Genomic DNA, 18,927 nt, shown 5'->3' on the forward strand with positions numbered 1-18,927 from the left:
AGGCAGGCACTCAGTAAAACAATGAACTGCTTAGGGAACTTCAGCTTAATTAAAGTACATGCATGACATGAACTGATAGCAAACGAATCCTTTCTTCTGCAAAGAAGCCAAGTAGAATAGCAGATTTCTGCCATCTCTGATGAGCTGCATCTATTATTACTAGATCTTATTACATAATTGGTGTAATTGACTGAATTTGTATGCTATTTAAAAAAATATGGTTTTGATTTATCTATTGTATGCATTGTATTTTTACTGTATATTTCTTATATAATATGTTCTTTCGCAATATGTTTTTTAATATGCTGTTCACCAATGTGGGGGACTTTTGGCCAAAAAGTGGCATATAAATAAAATTATAATAATAATAACAATAATCCATTTATAGAACTAAATGAAAATATTAATTTGATTCACATAGTTAAAAAAACTGCTGATTTCAGCTCAGATGTTAACCATATCATTGTCACATTTTTTTAAACATCCAAGACTTTAGGCAATTAATTATCTTTATATTAATACTGCAATCCTTTTAATATATTCATGCTGCAATCCTTTTCGTATGCACTTGAGAGTAAGTCCCATTGAACTAAATAGGGTTTACCTCTGAGTAAACATGTAAAAGATAGCAATGTAAAATGCCATATTTTGTTTCAGATGCCCTTTTCAATGAAAGCATAGCCAATGGCTTTCTCTAACATATGAACATATGAATATATGAAGCTGCCTTACATTGTGCCAGACTATTGGTCTATCTAACCCAGTACTACTCTGTCTGGCAGTAGTGTCAGTCCAAGGTTTCAGACAAGGGTCTTTGCCTGTCCTGTTAACTCAGATCTTTTTATGGGGAAAGGGATGGCGATTGAGCCTGTTATCTGTACACAAAGGACGTGCTCTTCTGCTGGCCCATTAAAAAAATATGGGACAAAACACATGTAGATACAAATCTATGCATTGTACCTATTTAATAAGTACATTGGAAAGATGTGCCATAAGAGGCTCAGGTAGCTATCCCATGAGCACCATATTGGTCCTAAGTAAGTGCCTTCCTATATCTGTACAATAAATGCCCTTTTGTTGTTCAGTTGTCCTCACAGATGTTGAAGGTATTTTCCTGACCTTTCACTAGATTCTACCCTCTCCAGGAATTCTGATCCTGGGTTCCTTTGCGATTCTTTGTAAAAGTTGAATATATATGAAAATGTGCTCCCCTGCAATATAATTTAAGTGTCTGTGTGCTCACACTTTTTAATTTTTTGTTTTAGTGGTGCTATAGCCCACAGCAGTGACTTTTTAAAAACTTTTTGCTTATAAATGTTTGGAAGGTGTGTATTCATGTATTGTGTAAGAGCATGTTTGTCAGCTTTGAAAAACAGATGATAATGACTCTTGCTTGCCTTGACGGAGTATAGAGAGCAGTAGTATAGTGGCATATTCATAAGTGTAGGGTCCCTTCATGATAGTCACACTGTGCCCCTCATAACCATACCCCCTTTTTCAGTTTCCCTTGTCTCTGTTGCTCTCCATGTCATCTTCAGATCCACACTTCACTACGTGTCCCTAGGAGCCAACAGCATGAAAAGGGAGGCTGTGCGTTAGCTGTTGAGAAGACTCTTCTCAGTGGCTGACTCACTTCCTTTCACTCTAATTGGCTCAAATCAGCAGGAAAGGACAAGAACTTTTCTCAGTGGCTAACATACTCCCCTTTCATGTTGATTGGCTTGTACATAAGGACCTGGCTGCAAACTGCTCCCCCCAAAGTAAGGGGTCTATGACCCCTCACAGCTCTGGATGACTACACTCCTGAAAAGGGGTGTGTGCCTGTGTTTAGAAAATGTGTTTAGTATTGTACAAAGGTAAAAAAATTATATTAATTGTTCGGCCCACACCTGGCATGCAGCCCCTGCAAGGTTGTCCAGAAGGGAATGTGGCCCTTGGCTGAAAAAGGTTTCCCACCCCTGAAGTAAAGGATGGGATAGCAAGATATTGTCAATGTAAAGGATGGTTGCCATCAATCTTTTCTTTAGCCTATCAGCTAAAAATTCAACAGGCCTAGAATTCCCATCTATCGCTGCTGGGAAACTGCACCTGTTGGATAATTTCTGGCTGTAATACGGAGAAACCCTGGTAGGGAAAAAGGTGTATGTGTGGAGGAACAGTACCAACTGTATTAAAAAGAGACTTGCAGGAACTAAAAATGAGCAAGACCAAGCATAATTGCAGAAGCGAGTCGCATTGGGTTCAATGGGATTTACTCCAGGTGCAGCCTTAACGGGATTGGAGACGCTTAAAGAAAACGGGTATGAGTGTTACTAGTAGGAAAGATGGAAGCAGAGGCTAGTAAGCCAGAATGCTGCCTGAAACAAGGGCCCCAATCAGTGAAATGCTTGCTGTGTGTACTAACAGTAGCTACGCTGTTGGTGCTTTTGTTTTTGTTTCAATCTCCCTTGAGGCAGTAATCTGCTCTCCTTTTTGGCTTCGCTCCATATACAAATCCAAGTGGTTAATCTCTCCCCCCCTCCCCGCTTCCACCCTTGAGGGAACTCCAGCGGCAGCCCGAGGCGAAGCCAGGCCTCCTTGAGGAGGGGCCAGCCCGGCGAAGGCAGGATTGCCGCTGGAAACACAGGAGGGGAGTTTTCCAAGCGGCCGCACGAGCGACTCTGGCTGTCTCCGCACAAGAGAGGGAGGGACGAAGGGAGGAGGCGGCTACTTCTCTTGCTCTCGCCCGCCTGTACAGCGCACCGACTCGGGTTCCTAAACAGTCGCTGGAGAAGTGCGTTGCGGTGGGATGAGCCCCTTTGCGCCTCCGAATGAATGAAGGCGCGGGAGCTTTTAGCTGCCTGCTCTTGGATTTCACAGCCAAAGCAGCCTGGCTTGGAGGCACTTGAGGAGGACCCTCTCACCCGCTCGGAGCTGCCGCCCGTCCCTCCAGTAAGAGCCGCCGCCGCTGCTGCTTTGTTCCTCTCCCCTCCCCGCACCCCCTACTTTTAGGAGTGGGCGAGAAAGCAGGGCGGTCTGCTGCTGGTTTTCCTCTTCTGGACTCCCGTTCTCTTTCCCTTGAAACCCTTTAGCGCGGAACCACTCTATCGCTTTACACCGGGGGGGGGGCGCTGGGATGATCTACCGCCACCTGACTCGCTTTCTCTTACTCGCCCCCTCTTTTTTTTTTTTGGATGCCTGAAGCGCGAGGTATGATACGATTGTCCCATTGTTTCCTGAGTTGCGGCTACTATTTATTGTTCTTGCGGCTGCTTTGAATAGGGAGGGAGCTCTGTTGAGGAAGAGGGCCGAACACTGATTTACTACAAGAGCAGAACTAACTGGAACTAGGAAAAAGGAGGAGGGGGGGTTCAAAAGAGAACCGACAGAAACGGGAGGGAGGGAGAGTTAAGCAAGTAAGCGAGTGGCGACTGTAGAATCTGTGCCGTGCACCTGAGTGTTCTTCTCTCCAGGGCTCTTTCTTACTGTAGAAGCCTCTGTTTTCCCTTGCCCTGGTGGTTACTCTCCTACGCCTTCAGCAACAGCATCATTCATTCCTTTAGGTTTCCTAGAGCTCTGTGGCTTATCAGCTTGGAAACAGTACATCCACTGAAGGGGTGAACGGTAAAAGTAAATCTGCACACGCCCATGAAACGTACTCCAAGTTGCAGTCAGAAACAAAAAGCTAGGCTAGTTCAGAAAGTGCCCATCGTATCCTTATCTTTTGTTACCTGAAGAGACTTGGCAACAGACTCTGTACAGCAGAGGGAGGAGTATTTTTTTTAAGCTCTTGTACGTCAGTCTCTCTCTCTCTCTCTCTCTGTATGTATGTATATGAGAGCTGCTTTTGCATTATATGTATTTTCCCTGCAGGGAACTGCATTGGCATGGGTTTTTTTTTTTTTGTAAGTTTATTTTCAACTTGCCTCTCTGGCACTCGAGGTGGCTTGCATACACAGTAATATTGGGAGGAAGGGCGGGATAGAAATCTAATAAATAAATGAATGAAATATTGTGAAGGTTGTGCTTGTGTCTATTTTATATACATACATTGCAAAGCTGCAGCTTGCACTGGTGGCTGGAGCACCCCTGGTTAACTAGACAGGTGTGCATTCCTGACCCATGACTGCTTCCATGGCTGTGCACATTTTATGCATACACATCTGCATGTTGCATGTTGAATGTTGTATATGAAGTAGCTGTGAGAGGAAAATACCAAATGTTTGCAGAGCTGTGTCTCTAGGCAAGTGATTTATTTTTGATGATGATAGTCTCTCAGTGTTCTTATTGGGATGAGCTTCCTTGTTATTATATAGCTCTACACTTAGGCAGCACGGGGAATAAATACCTGGTGGTATGTAACTTCGATTGATTTTCTGGCATATGAGGAGAGAGGTACACTGCTGCTTAAAACAATGCTAGCCCTCTTCTTGAAAGTAACTCCTATTCCTGGTGGCATGTAGATAGATTATTTGATTTTTTTCCCTGTGAATGATGCAGCCAGTGGATGATTCTTAAGAAAAATGTGTAGCTTATAAATAAGGGATTTTTAAAAAAAGAAAAAGGTTGTTAGAATAAACTCCACTTTATTTTAGCTTCAGATAAACATCGCCCATTAATTTTTCTAGACTGCATAACCTGTTTTTGTCCTCTTGTGAGGTTTGCTCCATGTGTTTTATTTAAAAAAATCTGTTTTATGAGGTCTGTGTTCTAAACAAATCTCATATAATTTTGCCACCTGCAGTCCTATGAAAAGAATATGTGTAATTATTGTTATGAGAGGTGTGTCCTACGGCCAGCAAGTTGAAGACAGCTCAACTACATTGGGATCCCATCAGTAACATGAATATTCATCCCTATTGTGTTTGACTCCATAAGTGTCATCATTGCTGTTGCTATACATTTTTGCTCTAAAACTGCATCCAAGACTTGGTGTTACCACACATCTCAGAAAGTACCAGAAATTAATGAAGGGCAATACTTCATTCACCACTTCATTTAACTAGGCCTTCACCTTCAGTATTGGCACTCAGTCTAGTTTGTGCTAGATCATGTTTTCACCATGGTTGCCATCTTTTGAATGAGACAAGGTCTTGTTGTGCTTTTAACAACTGAATGAAGATGAGAAATCAAAATCGCTTTTTGGTAGAGCTTCAGAGATAGGAAAAGCAGCTTATGTTGAATTTCTGAGTGCTAGGTTCCTGTGGGGACGATATGCTCTCCTGGAGCTAGGAAAGGAGATGACAATCCTAGTTTGTAAAGAAGAGATGTTGACACTGTGTTTTTAAATGAAAGTGATGCTTAGGAGGAGTTATGCTAAGACAGCAAAGGTTAAGATCATTGGCAGTTTCATTCCTTGAATTGCAACAAAATAAATTATTACCAGTGGCAGGGAGTTTTCAGAAGCAGCTTTATTTCTGGACTTCTGTTGAGTTGCAGAATGTTTGTATGAAGTAGATAGTTTGGTTTGATCACTTGTAGATCTTGCTAATTTAAACACTGATAGTGTTATATAGTATTTCTGGGTACACTGAACACATTACAAGCATTATCTCATTCTCACAGAAATGTGATACATATAGGTGTCAGTACTCTTCTAGCACATGTAGAGCTAAGGATGGTTTTGGATGTCAAGCTGAAGCATGGAAAGTGGAAGTCATGGACACGCCCACCTTTTGTGCTTCTGATGAACTGTTGTACAAGAGGCTAGACATGGAAGTTGTTGTGTGAGACATAGAGCCTATGTGCAAGACAGTTAGAAGAATGTGCGGATGATATCGGGGCCAGCACCTGGCATGACTGGGCCCTTTGGCACCGTGGTGCCCTGTGCCGCTGGCACCATAGCCCAACACCCCTCCCATATAGGTGGTGCGAGGCTAATAAGCCCCCCTGCACGCTTCACCTGTCTCCCACGTCGTGTAAATGATGTGCATGAGTAGTACACATGCCTGCCATCAACCCAGATGGTAGCGGGGGAATCAGCCCCTATGGGAAGCCCCCACTGACATCTTGGGTGATGGCATGCATGCGTGGACAGTGCACACGGCATCCACATTGACGGGAGAGGTAGGTGGGGGAATGCTTGTGAGCTCATTGAAGCCAGTGCTTCTATATTGAGGGGGTGCCTGGAAGCTCCCTCTCCACAATCCGTGGCAGGGTCAGGTTGCAGGACCCGACACTGCCATGGATCACGGAATGGGAGTGCCACCCTTCCACCCTAAGGGCTCAGCCTGACTGCCCTCTGGCACCAGTCCTGGATGACATGCTACTCTGGTAAGCGAGTGCAGTTCAGTGTTTAAGTGAGCGAACTGTAATGTGGATGGACTGTAGTTCAAATGTTGCCTCACCCATGAATTCATTGGGCAGCCTTAGGCAAACCACCATCTCAGCATTGGCTCCAACAATAATATGAGGATAATACTACTGACCTATTTTCCAGGTATTTTGTAATGATTACTGTGATAATAACCCAGTTCAAATGGTTTGGCTGTCATAAATGAACTCCCTCCTCCTTATTCTCGCCCCTCATGTGTTCTGATACACTCCTTCACTTCTTAGTTCATACTGCCTATACCTTGTTGAAGCTGTAGGGAACTCAAAGGAACTCCCTCATGCATTGACAGTGTGTGTGGCGGGGTCATGGGATTGTGACGGCTTTCCTTGTTGCCAGTGTGCACTCTGTGCATCTCCCCCTGCTAATAATATGATTGTTGCCCATGTGAAGGGGCAGCATACATGTAAGGCTCTTTCACATGAGGGGAATCCTGACTGTCCTTAGATTACCCCATGTATGGAGGAATCCTGTGAAATATCAGTATATGTATTTGGTCCCTTCTCATAGATTAAACATGCAGCAAGGCAGGGGGCTAGCCTGCATATGTAGTGGGGTGTGTGTTAGCCATGGAGTTACCACAAACCCTAATGCAGACATGGGGAACATGTGCCCCTGCAGATGGGGGACTCCAACTCCCTTCAGCTCCTGCCAGCATGACTGATGGTCAGGGATGTTGGGAGTTGTAGCCCTCCACGTGTGCTGGACTACAAATTGCCCATCCCAAACTGAAAAGCAGATAAGGAAACAAACTACAGTTTGAACTGGGATTCCAGTTAGGTTTAGAGCTATGGCTTGCTGTAGCCATAGCTTATATGTTTCAGACACCACGGCAAACTATAGTTATGTGAATCAGGAAATGAGAGAGGGAATTTGAGTATATAGGGAGAAGTTGTGAGGAAGAGACACACAAGTACAAAGCCTGTACTTGATGGCTAAGCCATGGTTTTGCTATGATGTCTTCATTGGATTAATGTATATGGCTTGTTTTCTGCTAAGTACTTGAGGTGATTTTGAAAAAATGTGCTTTACATGTTAACTATGAGTGTTATTTATGCCCTTTAAGTTGCTCTTCCTAAAAATACTATTTATTTATTTATTATTTATTTATATTTATATCCCACCATTCAGGATAAATCCTACCAAGGTGGCTTACAAATAATATTCAATTACATATTTATAAAAATACCATATAAATATCAACATATTCTGAATCGCATACAACAAAAGTCATTTCCGCTTTGGATGTTGTGTCAGAAGCATGACTTGCTGGTACTTCTGGTTCCCTTGCATTAACATTCAAAGCTATTCTGTCACATAAATGACTTTTGCTACTATCTTCCAGTGAGTTCATAGCAAAGGTGTGATTAGAATACAAGTCTCTGACGGGCTGCTGACTGGATGACATTATTTCTTTTTTTCTGTCATAGCTAAATGGTACAAATCATTGCCAGCGATGATCTTATGTACTAAGGAACAATTAAAACATGTTTGGATGGCAGTTGTGGCAGCTAAAACAGTCATAGATGCATAAATGAGATATCAAAAGGAAAGCACAATCTACCTATATTTGCAGAACAATTATAAACGCTAAACCTTACCACTAGAAAACAGAAGATATTACAGAACTGAGGTATGGATGGTATGATACCAACAGATCTCAGCTGGGTTGTTCGTTGTGCTTCTGTTGAAAGCTAAGGCTAAGCCCACTTACCTGGGAGTAAGCCCCATTGAACTCAATAGGACTTATTTCCAAATACACATGCAAAGGTTTGCAGTATAAATGATCCTGTCTGGGAAACACAGGTTCTATTGCAATAATTGCTGTAAAAGAAATAATCATTCGTGAATGTGCACACTTTTTTGGCATGTTGGATATTATTTACAACATTTCTGCGCTTTATTAAAACATTGTATGAACAATGCACAGAGAGAAGCTAAGGTCCTGAAACTAGTGTGCATGTGCTAGCTATGCATAGGTGAAATCAGAGTTGGGGCAAGAGGGCCATGCCACATAAAACAAATACCTTTGCTGGATTCCCGTGGTTACTGGAAGGAAAGGCACTTTTCACATACTCTGAGTGTGTTTCTTTATCATTATTATATATAAAGCATGGGTCTGTATAGACCTGTTTCTGTCCCAGAACTAGGATAGGAGACAGAATTTTGGAGCTGCGAGATAGCTGATAGTGCAAGAAGGAGCTTCCCATTCCACCTACTGAAAGTGTGAGCTAGCAGGCTATCTGCCAGTGGAAACCCCCAAAATGGGATGTTTAGGAGGAGGGACTCAGATGGCACATTTGACACCATCTGGCCCAGTCACTATGCTAGCTCCAGGCTGTGAAGCCCAGAGCAGGCTTTTGCCTGCTCCCCTGCCTGCCACCCCAGCCAGCATGAGCAATTGAGCTATGGATGCAGTTGTGGCTCTGCCACTCCGTCATGCCCTGCTAGGGTTTGTGTTGCACTCTTAGGCGGCAGTTCTATCTGGTTGCAATCCTGTGCACGTTTACCTAAGAGGAAGCTTTATTGAACTCAGTGTCTAAATAGATTTGCATAGACTTGGGCTGTTAGTTGTTTTCATGCTCACTACTGCAAATCCCCCCTCTGCTTGAACCTTCCACCCCATGTCCTACCCTGTTTCCAAGGGTGTCCCAACCCCAGGAAAATATACATATATATATGGTGAGGACACAAAGGGGGGGCAGGAAAGCACCAATCCTTGAATGTGGACATTTAAGCGTCAAATTACTGTCTTTCTGCAAGGATGGAAGACTACCTGCTCTATTCATCTCCTTCCACCTATGCTGTTTTGCGTAGTTTTATAACACTAATAAATACAAATTTATATTTATAAATGATTAAAAATAATAACTCTTCTCAATAAAATGCCAGCAGTATTATAAGAAGTACTCATCTTCCTTTTTCATAGTGAACAGCCTTTACTGATTAAGGCTTGTGGTTCAAATTTCCACAACTGCTTGTGGTCCTGGCCTGTAGCTAAATTTATAATGGAATCCTGTTTGCTTGTAGTAAAGCTAAATCTGGAAATGTCAGCTATGGGATATATAAGTAATTGTGTTTGGAAAGGCAAAATATAGGGCTGACTTTAACTTCACGATTTACCTTTTTAATTTTTCCGATACCCAGTAGTCCTAAATTTAATGTAGCACCATACGTTTAGTTATCTTGACTGAGAACAAAGCAGTGGAATATTTTCTACAGAACTGCAGATGACTAGGGAGTTGTTAAATGCATTTATAAACTATATGAGCATCTTACTGTGGCATAAATATTTGTTCTTACGGATGTCTAACAGATTTCAAAGCTGGATGTCTGCATGGAAAACTTAATCTGTGACTTAATTTTAGGAGCCAATTCATACAACCACAGTCCGGGTTTATTTTCAATAATTCCCTTGTTGCAAGCTGAGATTTGAAAAGTGGAGGCAGCAAGGCAGCTGTCATGGTGCTGCACCATAAGCAGGAATGCTAACTCAGCGATAGGATGACTGCTTCCATTGGGAGTCACCAAAAAAGTACTGTAAGTCAAATATAAATGTGATTGTGATTGACACATTCAGAAAAAAAATGGTAAAGCCCTTCTGGAATGATGCCACATCAGAGTATGGTTGGGAATGCATGACTGAATATTCCCTGAACAGGTAGCTTCGTGGCTGCTATTTACACGAGGGCCATGTCCACCTCCAGTGATCCCACAGTTGAAATTTTGGTGTAAGGCTGTGCCATGTGCCTTACCTGAATGTATATCAGCTCAAAGTGTATGACTTCAGGCAGGAGATTAATGTTGAATATTAAGGAGTATTGTACAGTGGTTTAGAAAGCTTCACACCTTTATTTTGGAAGACAACTGTTAAGCTAGAAGTTTAACTTTGAAGACATAACGTAAAATGTAGATTCCGAAAGGGATTGGCTGGCTCTCTGTCAATATTGCTGGCATCTTTACACCCATAATAATCTTTTTCTATTGTACATGCTGTTTTCATTTCTGAGACATATAGAACATAATTTGATGCAAGGGCTTTTGCACATGGGTTTGTTTATTTTAATGATGCTTCCAGAGAATCTCACCTAGACACCACTAGAAGAAAAGTTAGCTATACTATTTTCTTTTGCTTAGTGTGGAAGAACCTTTTATCTAAGAAGCCCTAACCTGAAAGTTCTAAATAATGCTACAAAATTATTATTATTATTATCATCATCATCATCATCATCATCATCATCTTTATTTTTATCCCACTCTTTTTCCAAGGACTGGAACTCAAGGCAGCTTCCAAATATAAAAATACATATAACTTACAAGCATACAAAAAAAATCTACATTAGAATACCATTAAACTATCCACAATAATAAAACCATTTAAATATACAGTTGGAGTAATTCAAACTCAATTTAAGATGGTATAGATAAAACAGTAAAACAATACAACACCCCCTTCAAACCCCATCCTTAGGAACCAACAGTTCCAAAAGCCTTTCGGAATAAAAAAGTTTTCACCTGCTGACGGAAGGACTGCAGGGAGGGAGCCATTCTTGCCTCCCTAGGAAGGGAATTCCAAAGCCAAAATGCATCTCCCTACATGCAGAAGTGGCTTTCAGTATGTGCAACTTACTTAGTTTTATTGGGCCTTGTGGATGTTTCCTGAATGCTTTGCAAAAATAGCAATAGACAGTGGACTTATGGCTTGCATGGGGTCATTACATATGAAGCTAATTTTATCCTGAGTCCATATTCTCAAGCAGTTACTAGGTCTGACCGAAGACATTTTCCTGCCTGTGGTGAAGGGCAACATGACGCCTCCTCCATTCTGTGTACAAAAACTGACTGGACTGGCAGTTAAGTGGTGCAGGGCAGCCACCTCACTCTGCCTGATGGTAGGGCTGGTGTTGACAGCTACTATCCACAATTTCAGGCAGAGAGAAGTCTAAGCAAGCCCTGCTGCCTGAAACTGAACCTGGCATCTTGGGTCTGTAAAGCTTGTTCTCTACTATTGAGCTATGGACCTTTTAACCAGAAGTAGAGCCGAGGATCCTCTATATATACTAAAATAATTAATTTGAACGCACAATACTAGTGTCCCATTCTAAGCAAAAGCATCATGCTTTACCTTGTGAGCCATGCTTTCCTGGCTTGGAGCAAAAAAAAAAAGGTATTAACTATCTATCAACCGTTTCAGTGAATAACTGCAGTTTTCAATTAATGCTAATACATCTTTTCCCAATATTTTGCCAGTTTTGATTTTATTGGGAATAAAGAACCAATGCATGTTACAAGTGACCTGAACCGGGAATGGAGGGAATAGGCAATCTGGCTATGCTCCCAGGCATTTTAAAGCGTTTAATGTTACAATTTTAAATCTCTTTGTTTCAGTTTATTTATTGTGATATTTTGTATTTCTGTACTTTTAATCTTTTGTACACCGCCCAGAGAGCTATTCGCTATGGGCGGTTTAAAAATGAAATAAAATAAATAAATAAATAAATAAATAAATATTATTCCTTAGGTCGATTCCTCCTCTAAAGTGCTTATTATTTTTGCAGGCTTTGCTTCTCCCTTTCTTCCCTTCTCTTCCCATCTTTGTTCACAGTTCATAATGGTTCCCACATGGCTTTTTCAGCTAGAGATGTAAAATTTCCAGAAATTTTGAAGTCATGGGAAAAAAACATTTTTTCCAGGGTTTTTTTTGGGGGGGGAATGGAAAGTTTTGGAAAAATGCAATATTAGCACTTTTTACAGATTGAAAGTCACTTTGTTACTTCAGGAACATCAAATGTAATTATGTACAAGTTGGTTTGGCAGAAAAGTATCACATTTGGTATATTAAAAGTACATTTTATTCAAACAGTTATTAAAAATTGAGTTTATATTTTATTTTTTTCCCTTTTTTTGGTAACAAATGGAGCTACCAGCTCCTGAACTGTAAGGAACCTCTTTCATTTTGCCAGTTTATGAGGAGCAGGCAAAAAACAATTAAACCCCCCCCAGAAGAAACCATCAACAATAATATCAAATAAAATTATTTATGTCTCTTCTAGTCCTCCACAGTGTTAAGCAGACATAAAGCACCCATTCCCATTAAAAATCTGAGAAAAAGGGTGGACCAAGATTCAATGAAACATTTTATTCATCATGGTAAAATAAAACATTCCATAATCCATTTTTTCTTCATTTTTTTCAATTTTTCCATTTTTTTGGAAAAAACAAAAAAGGCTTTGGAAAAAATGGGGAAAATACATTTTTTTCTGATTTTTCCGGTTTATTCTGGGCCTTCACATCTCTAGTTTCAGCATGTATAACTTTACCTCTTTGTAGTAATAAACTTTACATTTCTTTATTCTTTCATCTACCTGTCTTACCAGTTATTTCTCCACATAGCAGCAATATATATCTATCAAAAACTCTTAACAAATTCATGACAAAATTTCACTGAAATTGTACCTCAGAGCTCACAAGAGGCTTGGTTCAGTTGTTCAACAGAACCCAAATGTTGGAACCTTTTTATATTGGTATATTATAGCCAGAAATGAGATGGGAATGTGAACTATTATGTCAATTTGATATACTGACATAGGAGTGGTTTAAGATTCAGGATGATATTGTAAGATGGCTAGGATTCAGAAAATGTAGGATTGTTTTTGGAGGTCTTGGCTTGGTTCCTTTTTAGATGATGAAGAGAGAAAATTATGGCAGTCTGGTATTGAATGACTTCTGATGAAGTTTTTAAAAATGTACGTTCCTTTTTGGCAAACATGAACTGTACAGTTCACAGGTTTGGACCTTGTTGCTGCAATAGGATGAGTGCATTATATGCCTTTGATTGAGAATGCATTAATGGAAACTCTGCCATGTGTTTCAACTTGAACATGGTGTCAGCAGTGATCTTGCACCATGAGTCCATCCCACTGTCAGAAGCCGTGTTCTTTTCTGTTGGTCTTTTAACTGTGGACCAGCTTGGAAATTGGGCTGCTGAGCCTTTTATATATAGCACCCTTCTCTTTAACAAGTAATTTGATTCTAGCAATCAAGGAATTAAAAAAATGAATTGGGACATGTTTGACAGTAAAAAATACTTCTTCATATCTCTGGCCTTTTGACAAGTAGGTGCCAAAAGTTCTGCATGGATTACTTGGACATTACTAGACAACCTTTTGGTAACTTATATTTATATTTAAACAGCCCTTGTCTCTTGTGTTTAAATTCAGTTTCCTTACAAAACTAGGCACTGGTATCAGGCTTCTCCATTTTAAATGCTATTATTGGTCTTCAGTTCTCAGCTAAAATACACTACTCGTTACTGTGCTTTCAGGCTGTTTTAACACTTTTTGTATATAGCTATAAATTCCCAACTATAAATACAAATTAAATACTGATTATTATATTGGATGTAATATTTTTTTACTGGAGGAAGAGAGCAGGGTGAGTAGGTATGCAGGGACCAAGTCATATCTTCATCATTATTATATTTCATAAGAACACATAAGAAAACAAGAGCCTGCTGCACCAGGCAAATGGCCAATCCAGTCCAGCATCCTGTTCTGGCAGCGGCCAACCAGATGCCCATGGGAAACCCAAAAGCAGGACCTGAGCACAAGAACACTCTCCCCTCCTGTGGTTTCCAGCAACCGGTATCCAGAAGCGTACTATATTTGACTGCCATAGTGGCTATAGCCATTGATAGGCTTATCATGAATTTGTGTAATCCTCTTTCAAAGCCATCCAAGTTGGTGACCATCACTGCCTCTTGTGGGAGTGAATTCCATAGTTTAATTATGTGCTGTGTGAAGAAGAACTTTCTTTTGTCTGTCCAGAATCTTCCAACATTCAGCTTCATTGGATGTCCACAAATGCTAGTGGTATGAGAGAGGGAGAAAACTTTTTCCTATACACTTTATGAACACAATTTATGAATCGCTTCTCATGAGGCATCCCAGTGTGATTTAGGTATGAATGTTGGAATATGTGAACACTGGGAAGCACTTTGGAAGATATGAAGGGAATGGGATAAAAGGCATGTGGGAAGCTATAGGAGACACGAAAAGGGCATGTGATGAGGTTTGAGGGAACAGCTTCAGTAAAACAAATTGAAATCTGGGGAAGAATTTGAAAGTTTTGGGAATGGTAGGAACAGGATCAGGGAGCTGTGGGGGGAAGTAAACTCTTTGGGGACAAATGGCAAAAGTAAAATGAAAACTGGAGAAGAGCAAGATATGTGGAAATGTATGGGAAATAGAGAACTTTGGAGTGTGGTGGCTTAGCAGCAACAGAAAAATGTTGCTTAACAAAATGCAGAAGTTTGGGGGGAAAGAGTTAAGGATAGATAATACATGAATGTAAGAATTCTGATAAATCAAACAATAAAAACAAACTTTAAATACTTATTCCAGAGGCCACTGAGGAAGACAGGATGTTGAAGTGCATCTGGCCAAAACACTAAAGGTACACTTTTTAAAATATGTATTTGTCTCATTAACTGGTGATATAAATGCCTTTGGAAGAAGCGAAGTAGCAGCAGTCATAGTGGAATAGGTCAGGATGCGGGGATATGAAAAGTACAACATGTAAAGAACGAGTGTGCTTCTGAATAATGCTACACTCTCACGGGGAGCAGCGCTCCTATAGAAAAGCTTGAGGCACAGATGGCCTGCTCTGTTCAAGGGAAGTACTAGGATACACATAGAGGGAGCTTGGAGAGAAGGATTTCTAAAGGTCCAAGAAAGCTGGAAGACTGCTGCATACATGCCCTGTCTGTGTGCTTCCCAGAGGCATCTAATAGGCCACTGTTGTTGGAAGCAAGGCTAGGTGGACCCGCAGTCCAATCGTGTAGGGTTCACCTTATGTGTTACTACTTTTCTTGAAAATGTTTGCCAGAGTTTTTCAAATTCAAATCCAATAATCATCAGTTATATTTCTTTCTGAGTGCACACATGAACAGTTTTCTCCCTTGTGTGATGTTAGAAGTATAAATACTTCAGAAGGTCTTTATAGGGTGTTTCGTTTAAACCCTCCCATGGCTTGCTTTTGCTGCAGCACTGATTTTTTTTTAAAGTATGGAGGTATGTGGTGTTGGTGAGAGGGAAAAAAAGCACCCAAGTACTGTAGTGTTTCGGTTGAAAGAGGGCAGTCTTTAATATTGTTGAGTGTTTTGAAACCACTTTTTGCCTGCTTATGGTTTGGGGAGAAGTAAACCATATATACTGAAGATCAGTAGAGACCCTGTTTATTCTGACAAAGGAATGACCGCTGGGAACACCTTCCTAGTATGAAAACCTGGTGATGTGTAGGAGGCCTCTAAAATGTTCTCATCTAGTAGAATGCTTGTAAGTATTTTGCCATACAGGAAATCAGTTGCAGCTGGATGCACTTAGTTTCCATTCCAAATGTATGAAAACACCTTTTAATATTCTTCTAAAAATGTTTTTTCCTTATCCAGAGCCTTACCTTGAATATAATAACTTGGAAGTCTGAGAAAAAGAACACTGGAGTCTTTTTTCTAAAAAGCTGCTGCCATGACAGTGTGGTATATGGGGCTCAAAACACATGTGAGCCCTAGAAAACAAATGTATATTGAAAATATGCCTTTAAAAAAAGCAGTCTTTTGTGACTGAGGAGGACCTTTATATCCAGGATTATTCTGAGGCCCTAGTTCAGGTGCTGATGCTTCCTGTAAATATTCTGGCCCTATGAAATGGCTAAATGCAGCAAGGAAATAACCATTCAAATGCTTTAGGGCAGGCATTTGTAACCTTTTGTATTGTAACCATTTGTATTTTTGTAACCTACTAGAATCCTGGAGAGCCAGTGTGGTGTAGTGGTTAAGGTGTTGGACTATGACCTGGGAGACCAGGGTTTGAATCTCCACATAGCCATGAAGCTCACCTGGTGACCTTGGACCAGTCACTGCCTCTCAGCCTCATGAAAACCCTATTCATAGGGTTGCCATAAGGTCCACCAACCAGAGCTAAGTGTAAATTGTTGCTCAGGGATAGAGCCAGGTATGTAGTAGAACGTATGAGCCGTATGCTAAAATGACCTGCAGATACACATGCAAATTTATATGGAGGTGAGTAACTACAGATTAGGAGTTTCCCCTAATTAAAAGGAGGGGAAAGCCTTTTTGTTGTTGCTAGTGTTAAAGAACTGTGAATGAGAAATTCTTGCAGATCTATTGTAAATCAATCAGCGATGGCTTTGAGTTAGCGTACACTAGGGCTGTAATCCTATGCACATAGGACTATTATTGTGGAATGTATCATTCAATTACAGAACAAACACTGGCAATTTTTGTATAAATTTTATTTTGTTTACTAAACTTCCAGAGCTTGGATAAGTACGTATGTATTTATGTCTAAAAATAATCTCTAATAAAGGAGTATACATGTTCTTGCTGCCATTAACAAATTATTTCAATATCTTCTTTTTTGACAACCCTCCAAACAAATCAACAGGATAGCAATGGGTCTTCTGAAGTCTTGCATCCCATCAGAGCAAGATGATCTCCCAAAATTTTGTAATGCTTTTGCATTATTAAAATATGTGAATTAAATTGGCATCATATTTCCTGCATCTTCAGCAAGCATCTTTAACCAAATTGTATATCTTGCTATGTCTGTAGGGTAGCACATACCATAGTATATAGTATATCTGATAGTATTTCAACTATAAAAATGGTTATAAAAATATATATCTTCAACTGTTTTCTCTCAGGTTCACAGTTGATGTTTGAGGTGTTCATAACTTTTGCCAAGTAGTTTATGGTATCAGAGTCCCTAGATCTTTCTCTCACTTTTTTAAAAACAGTTTCTTTCTACAGCAGGAAAACAATGATTTCATTGTAGATTAGTCTGGTTACTCCATTATTCAAAGCCCATTCTCCTATATGTTTATTCAGAAATAAATATGTAAAAGCTCCTGCCCCTGATTAGAGTGTTCCTTTTTCAGATGCAAATCTAAGCCATGGTTTATCGTTATGTATGTGGGTAGCAGGAAACCTTAGGTTCATGCATCCCCCCCCCCAAATTTAGCAGGGCTGTGAAACAAGCCTGGATCAGTTGCTTATGTTCCTGGCTTGTTAATAAACCAGAGTTTTTAACCATCATAACTTGGATGTAATAAGAAACATTAGTTAGTGTAAAGATCGATGCTTCCAGTATCTTCAGAGCTGCTGCTGCTTATGTACATAACACTATTAAACGATGGTTTGGTGTTAACTTTCAAACCAGGCCTAAGTGTGGTTGTGATGGCAGATGTATAATCCTACATAATACAGTCCTTCAGGAAAGGGCTATAGCTCAGTGCTAGAGCATCTGCCTTGCATGCAGAAGGTCCCAGATTCAATCTCCGTCATCTCCAGGTAGGGCTGGGAGGGCCTCCTGCCTGAAACCCTGGAGAGCTGCTGCCAGTCAGTGTAGATAGTACTGAGCTAGATGGACCCAATGATCTGATTCAGTATAAGCTAGCATCCTCTGTTATTATCCTCTTTGGGAATATAACAACATTTCTAGGGAAGCGCCTACATCTGGAAGTTAGAATAGATATGCCATATGTTTTGGATTACAAGGTTGGCAAATGGTTTTGTAGAGTTCTGAACAGCTAATGAAGTAGGTTTAAATATTTATTTCACTATTTGTCTTTTCAGTTTGCACACGGCATTTTTTTCAAATACTGTCAATCAAATTACAGTAGCCAGTAAGTCCTTTACATTAGTTGCTGTCACATTTTAGGTAGTCCTTCTTAGAGAGATAGGTTCTCTCTGACTTTCTATTGTTCTGGATTGACTGGGTTAGAAGACACAGGTTCAGTTCATACATTACACCAAACCATGGTTAAGGAAACTTAACCATGGTTTGGTGTGACATCTGAATTAACAAACCAGCAAATAAATTGCCAGCAAACTAGAATGAAAACAGTGGTTTGAAGTTTTGAAAATCATGATTTGCAGGTTGGTGTGATGTCTGACTTGATAAGCTATAGTGTTTTTATTATAGTTTTATTGAAGACTTTGAAAAAGAACACTTTTCTAAATACAGTTATGACCATTGCTCTGCCTCCAGTGCTGCTGCACTATGAAAGTGGGAAAGTACTTACCGCTCAGCTTCCAAAAGACATTACTGTGAATGGAAAATGAAAACAAACAAGTAGCTCTGAAGTATGGTTTGCCTCTTGTGCAGTTTTGGAAAAATAAACCATGATTTTGATTTTAAACTATGGTTAGCTTGAACCATGGTGTGGCATGATATCTGAACTGAACCAGAGTAACAGAAGTTTTCACTATCAAGGCTGAGAGTGAACAAAGCTTCCTTAGAATATTTGTTTCTTCCAGGACCAGCATGTAGTAGGACCATTTGGCTCATTCCTCCACTTCTGATGAGCTTTTCCAGGGTGAAGGAGAGCTTGGAAAAGTTACTTTTTTGAACTACAACTCCCATCAGCCCAATCCAGTGGCCATGCTGGCTGGGGCTGATGGGAGATGTAGTTTAAAAAAGTAACTTTTCCAAGCTCAGTAGGACATTGAATTTTGTTAGGTAATCCCCCCCCAGTTACACTGAATTTTACTGTCACATTAATCAGAGCCCAGCCTTCAGACTTCTTCCTTCCTGTCT

General features: G+C 40.4%; 1 protein-coding gene across 7 annotated transcripts in view; it reads left to right on the forward strand.

Moving 5' to 3' along the window:
* The first annotated feature begins 1,838 nt into the window (after positions 1-1,838).
* The window catches only part of PLEKHG1 (pleckstrin homology and RhoGEF domain containing G1), a 170,434-nt gene continuing 153,345 nt past the window's right edge, over positions 1,839-18,927 (forward strand). For 2 of the 7 annotated variants that reach the window (XM_061624112.1, XM_061624117.1), the window contains exon 1: positions 2,849-2,931. Coding sequence is in view for 1 of the 7 variants with exons in the window: in XM_061624121.1 (XP_061480105.1) it covers positions 2,815-2,931 (117 nt within the window). In the remaining 6 variants the exon portion in view is untranslated. Of the gene's footprint in view, positions 1,857-2,265; positions 2,301-2,384; positions 2,932-2,976; positions 3,190-14,712; positions 14,765-18,927 lie in introns of those variants that run through there. The other 5 variants (XM_061624114.1, XM_061624111.1, XM_061624113.1 and 2 more) reach the window with 5 other exon arrangements.

Source organism: Rhineura floridana, chromosome 4, assembly GCF_030035675.1.
Source record: "Rhineura floridana isolate rRhiFlo1 chromosome 4, rRhiFlo1.hap2, whole genome shotgun sequence".
Taxonomy (NCBI): Eukaryota; Metazoa; Chordata; class Lepidosauria; order Squamata; family Rhineuridae; genus Rhineura; species Rhineura floridana.